The sequence below is a fragment of the Sinocyclocheilus rhinocerous genome, unplaced genomic scaffold (genome assembly GCF_001515625.1).
Source record: "Sinocyclocheilus rhinocerous isolate Xijiao unplaced genomic scaffold, SAMN03320098_v1.1 scaffold461, whole genome shotgun sequence".
Taxonomy (NCBI): domain Eukaryota; kingdom Metazoa; phylum Chordata; class Actinopteri; order Cypriniformes; family Cyprinidae; genus Sinocyclocheilus; species Sinocyclocheilus rhinocerous.
Genome location: NW_015624123.1, coordinates 596,027 through 602,571, shown reverse-complemented (window position 1 = coordinate 602,571; position 6,545 = coordinate 596,027). Strand labels below are relative to the sequence as shown.

Below are 6,545 nucleotides of genomic sequence, written 5' to 3'. Positions count from 1 at the left end.
ATTATTATTTTTATTATCTGTGTCCTGTCCTGTCACTGTCATTCTGTTGCACTGTGGAGCTTCTGCCACTAAAACAAATTCCTCGTATGTGTAAACATACCTGGCAATAAAGCTCATTCTGATTTTGATTCTGATATAAAATGTATATACCATTATAGTTTTTTTTAATATTTTGAATTGGGTTTTATTTTTATGTTTTTAGTTATCAGTTTAATTTGATATTTATAAACAAAAACTTCAATTAAAATTAAACTGATAACTAAAAACATAAAAATAAAATCCAATTCAATATAAATATTCAGTACATTCAGTAAATATTTTTTTCTGAAAAACCATAAAAAATATACAGATTTTTTTTTTTTTTTTTACATGTTTGCATTTGTCTGTCTAACTATGCATCAGCCAAATTAATAAATGCAAACATCGTTGAAATCATAGTAGTGTTGGCGCTGATAGCCTAGTGGGCAGTGCAACGACATATAACGCCGTTGCGTTATGGGAGAGCCGATTTCGAATCCCAGCAAACTGCCAAAAATAAATCTAAAAAAAAATAATAATCATAGTAGTGTTGTGCACTAGAAATACACCCTTATGACTTCTGCTAGTGTTGGGCGATATGGTCATTTTTCGAATCACCATATCGCCAGTCCGTGAGATCGCCGATAGACGATATTATCGTGCGTGTGTGCGTGGGTGGGGGCAAGAGAGAGACTCTGTATTTATCATAGGCTATTTCATAACTATTTGGTGTTTTAAACCGCGTGCGCGCGCAAGAGAGAGGGAGCCTATGGAAGCACCACGAATTAAATAATATACTTTCAAACATACTGATAAACTAACATGTTAAATATAAAAAAAATATTTAAAACAGCTATTGCATATATATTCGGATACAACAGTCATACATCGTTATTAGGACCGCATGTCCTGTGACAAGTTTGCCGCATCAGAGCAAGAACGTTATCAGTCTAAAAGGTCTGCAGTCAACGGTGAATATCAAAAGTAGATTTATTTCAAAGACCAACAGTTTAACACTAAATATTGGACATAAATGAACATGTTAAATATAAAAGTATTTAAAACAGGTAAGTTCATATATTTGGAGTAAAGTTAAATTGCACGGATACATCAGTCATACAGCGCTCAGGACGCACCGCCACAGAAACAAGAATGAGATGCGTTCTAACATAACTGTGGCATTAAACTCAGTTAGTGAGGGCTCGGTTAAAATATTGCACATATATAGGCCGTTCAGATTACTTGTTAAAGTGCAACGAAATACCTTATATCAGCAGACGATATGTGTCTGTGTTTGTGGTTGGAGACTCCTTCACCAGCTACACGCTCCTCATTTGCGTGTGTGTGTGTGTGTGTGTGTGTGTGTGTGAAATACAGTGCTGAATGAAAAAGCAGGGCATTTTGATAATAATAGCCGAATTATAATGGGCTATCTCTGACTACCGTCGATACACGATACTATCGTCTATCGGCACAACCCTAACTTCTGCTTAACATCCAAAATTCATTCAGCCCAACATTTGGGTTGAGGTCATAGTTTATAGCCAGCTGATGATGGGTTAACACACACCCGACACATTTTTCTTTGAGGGTGACGTGTTTCTGGTGTTGATTCAGGGTAATTTGGTCATAAATCAGGGAAAGAATTGGGAACTAAATGTGGACTAGGGCTGCACGATAAATCGCATGCGATATTTAACGCGCATCTTGTCAGTAAAGCCATTCTGTAATCAGCGGTAAATCTCCATCACGTGCGGGCTTTCACACTGAGCAGCATTAACTACACAGAGCCGTTGTTCACCGACAAGCTGCGCAAAAGATGCGCAAAATATGATCGTGGTTTTGCGCAGCTTGTCGGTGAACACCGGCTCTGTGTAGTTAATGCTGCTCCATGTGAAAGCCCGCAGGTGATGGAGATTTACCGCTGATTAAACAACCGACTTTACTGACAAGATGCGCGTTAAATATCGCATGCGATTTATCGTGCAGCCCTAATGTGGACATTGACATAAGAATGTATATTGCTAAATGCCCTCAAAATGCCTCATTTGATGAGTGTTTTATTATGTCTCCAGTCCTCTAAGTTGGCAGGTTATGCTTACACACACTCACAGACAGTCGCCAGAAACAATACACTGCAAACAGCTGAGTGTGTGATCCTGCTGAAAAGTTGAGCGTAATTAATGTTGAGTGTTTAATCCCTGACACCCTGCCCTATGACTGCAACACACACAACTGAGAAGAGGTGTGAGTATGCGTGCGTTTAAACCTGTCTGTCAGCTCTTTCAGTTCCACTGGAGCTCCGTTAAACAGGGTTTTCCACCTTTATAGCAATGTTTCAATCCAGGATAAAAACAATAAACAGAACTGCAGGGAATATGAATGAATGTACTTGTATCCAGCAGAGTGACTTCAATATCAACATCATTTTAATATCAAATAGACATTGTTTATACTCTACTTAATTGTAACCATATAATGACCATACAATGTACTAAATGGACATCTTCTGTGGCGCATATCATAGCATGACCTTTAGAATCAGTAATATTTATAGTTTTATAGCTTTATAGTTGTTGTTTTTTTTAAAGATTTGTAATTAGCTTTTATTTTTACATCAGTTTTCAGTATTAGCTATTTTTATTCATTTTCTTGTTTTTGTCATTTTTCTTAGTTTCTTAATTCTAAAGTTTTAATTTCTTTTTATTTCAGTTTTAGGTGTAGCATTTCAGTTTAAACTTACTTCAACTTCAAATTATTTCAGTTAGCTGCCAAGGCAACATTTCAAATGAATAGTTTCATAAAACAACAGCTTTAGTTAACAGTATTACTGCTTAAAATAAGCTAATTTTACAGTGTTGGAGTGGCATGTCATAGTGGCTAAAGATGTGAATTGGTGACTGAAAGGTTGTAGGTTCAAATGTGATACATGAGCTTCCACCGTTGTTCCCTCGAGCAAGTCATCTAAACCTATGTTGATCCAGGGGGATTGTCCTTAAGCATACAATAAGTCACTTTGGGTCATGTATACTTACCTATTAAGGGTCCAAGCAGCAAAGGTATTTGATCTGACATTCTTATTATTTAGTCAATTTAGTTCAATGTAGTAAAATCACCGCCTTGGAAATATAAGGTTCTATCTGCATTCTGAGCAGTTTTGAGATATTGAGCTTCAAATGTTTTGCGTTCCATAGACTTCTGTAGATAGAACCCTTTTTGTTTAAAAAAAAAAGGCCCAAAATGTACATAGCTTACAAAAAAAAAACATCAAATAATGTAAATAAGTTGTCACAGAATAAGAATATGTGGATAACTCCATTTTGACAAAAATGTCAGATAGAAGTTTATAATTCCAAGGTGACGAAATTCTACCAATAAGGGACACTATAACAGAAAAGCTGATAGCTCTGCGACTGTTTGATCGAGGAACTTAAAATTTAGTCTGGTGTTTCTTTGCTACAAATTCTAACATATTCTCATATCAATTTCCCAATGAATCAATAAAAATGGCAGCTAACAGCCAATTAAAATTCAGAAGTCAATTATTTCAATAGTAAATGGTTGATCTTTATGAAATTTGGTGCACATATGCAGATATTCTGTTACACCAAATACACAAAATAATGATCTTTAAAAAAAGCATCATATGACCCCTTTAATGAGACTATGCACTAAATTTTATGACAATTGACCCTTCGCAAAAACCCGCCCTCCTTAGTTACAGTTGCTATGTCCGACAAGCCATGCCGCTCTCACATTACAAATCATGTTATCATGCAGTGAAAAATACATTGCGGAGCAAAGAGGACACTGACAACATGGACAGAGCAGGTCACTTCTGGTATGAAAATGTTGTCATTTTTTACGAAATTCAAACAATAAATACCATTTTGTGGCTCTTTAATGTGTCGTAACAGATCACTGTAGCGCCTGTATTTTATTTCAGCCGCGGAAAGACATCAATACAATTTTTCAAGTTTAAGTCCACCGATGTTCTACTCTCCTGTCTGATTTGTTTGTCGAACAAAATGGCGGATTTGGCGTTATGACTGGTCAGATCGCCTGCCAATCAAGCTCTTTGTGAAGGATCAACTGGCCACAAGTTTACACATTAATTATAACAAAGATGAGTATTAAAATTCCTGTCCTGTCATTTTGAATTTTCCGAAAAACCTATTTTTTAATTATTTGTCCCCAGTCATTTGTTTGATTCACATAAAATGTTGTGTGTATCATCTAGAGTGCATCCTGACAAAACGTTCACTTCCAGCACTGTGTATTTTAACACAGCCTTGCTATAGGACACCACCTGGCAACCTTCTGTCAACCCAAGAGAAACACACAGCTGAATGACTGAACAAGAAAACTAGAGCATTAAGTCCTGCAGTAAATCTGAACGAACCCAAGCAGCTTCATTTAAATACTGGCAGTTCTAATTGAAACAACATGGCTCCTCGCCTTCATTAGCAGATCAGAGTCTGTCCTTCTAGAGACATTTTCTTTTTCTGCGATGGGAAAAATGGAAGGGTTCACCTCTGAATGGATTATGATGGTTGTTCAAACGTGGTGAGCCACAGTTTGCTTTTTTAGGAGGACATGGAGCAGTTAACCCAACCGAAGGAGCAGCCCGACCACACATAGTTGAAAACGGTTGACTTTGGTTTGGGTTAGCGTCTCAAATGAGCATGCGTCTGGCCGACAGCTGTCTACATGTAAAATTCTGAAGAATATGCCATCCCATTCCACACTATTCCATCCTCACATGCCTGGGAATATGTCTTATGAATATCTTAAAGTGTGTGATCACATGACAGGACAATCACAGACACAAACAGACTCCTATATACACAACAGACCTAGACATTCCCTAACTATATACTATAATCTAGGTGCTTAAAGCAAAACCACACCAACCAATCAATTTAACACACACACAAACATACACAGTCACCCGAAGGGCTTTTATAACCCCTTATCTGGTGCCATTTCTTTCTAATTAGTATCTGACCTCCCACAACAATCTCTATGGTTAAAGTTTCAGATAAGACATAAATGCAAGTAAAAGGCACATTCTCAGAAAAGTATTTTTAAGACCCAATATTTATTCCCCGAAACTGACCTTTTACCTTGTAAAGACACACACAATATAAATACTTCATATTTATATAACACCTAATATAACATAAAATATTCGAATATATATATATATATATATATATATATAAAATACATTTAATATAATACTTAAATAATCATTAAAAATATATCAAATGTTAAACTATAATTCTAAATAATATCATGCAATTATAATGCATTTCTGTCCATTTTGGGCTTTTTTGGGTTTTTTTGGGGACTTTCAGTGGCATTTTTGCTCAAGACCCAGGTCAATTTCTGACCCTAGTGATAAATAAATATAAATATCTTTCAAAAGCATTTTAACATGTATAGATTACGCTATATGTCTCTCTTTTTCTCCACACACACACACACACACACACACACATAAAAACAGCTTACCCTGCAGGTCTGCGAGGGTCTCGGCAGTGCTCTGCTGGCATTGATGGCATTTGTGCTTTCAATAGTGTCATTTTGGAGGTTCAAAACGTTTATTTTTGGTGTATCCCCGTGTAAAACCGCCACCCAGATACAGCGAGGTTCTGGAGAGCTGCAGTCCACCCCTACTGCATCCTGAAAACACCACTCCTTACCCCCTACACGCGGGCACACAGCAGGCATCGCCAACGGCACCTGACCCGCTGACCACATCACACATCAACACACACGGGAGTGTGCAAGGGCTCACAAAAGGACGAGTCACAATCACAAAGGAACCATTAAGACCTTTTGATGTGGCAAAAAAAATGAACAATCTGATAACCAGAAATAGGGAAAAGTTGAAAACTACAAGTCAGCTTAAACATGTGTCCGTGAGGAGAAATTCCAGATGTGGTTTCTGTTTAACATGCCCAGATCTCCTCATATTTCGTTAATCCATGCTGGTGAAACTTCTTAAAGGATTCCGGAGTTAAACTGATAGTTCCATATCACACCGGTGAACTCCACACCTCCCATGCTCACGCACACGCACACATACGAGTGTTACGACCACAGAGGCATATCCAGAGATGAGAGTGATCCAGGATGTGGCCACATACCCCTGTCTGGCAGACCCAGAAATGTGTGTGTGTGTGTGTGTGTGTGTGTGTGTGTGTGGCGAGCACGTGGCAGTGCTGGCAAGATGTAGATCCAGGGAAGCCGGCTGCAGGATGGAAAATTTAATTAAATCCAAGTTTTTACGCATCAGTTTTCCTCCACTTTCTTTGCTTCAGTCTTTTTTTTTCTTCTATTCCTTCACTTTCTAAACCATTCAGCTCATTCAGTCTTTCTCTCTCCCCACTCTGTCATCTCCTGACAAACTCTAAACTCTGGCTCTCAGAGTGGGCCGGCCCTCCTGCTTTTCTTTTGCTTGCTGTCTCCTTCTCTCTCTCTCTCTCTCTCTCTCTCTCTCCCTCTCTCTCAGTCATTCA

The 6,545-nt window shown here is 37.9% G+C and overlaps 1 protein-coding gene across 4 annotated transcripts in view; it reads right to left on the bottom strand.

Annotated features, from left to right (window-relative positions):
* LOC107737822 (rho GTPase-activating protein 23-like) overlaps positions 1–5,923 on the bottom strand; it is a 45,220-nt gene extending 39,297 nt beyond the window's left edge. For all 4 annotated transcript variants that reach the window (XM_016549449.1, XM_016549459.1, XM_016549464.1 and 1 more), the window contains exon 1: positions 5,536–5,923. In XM_016549449.1, the coding sequence (XP_016404935.1) occupies positions 5,536–5,784 (249 nt within the window). In that variant the 5' untranslated portion in view covers positions 5,785–5,923. The remainder of the gene's footprint in view (positions 1–5,535) is intronic.
* Between the last annotated feature and the right edge of the window lie 622 nt (positions 5,924–6,545).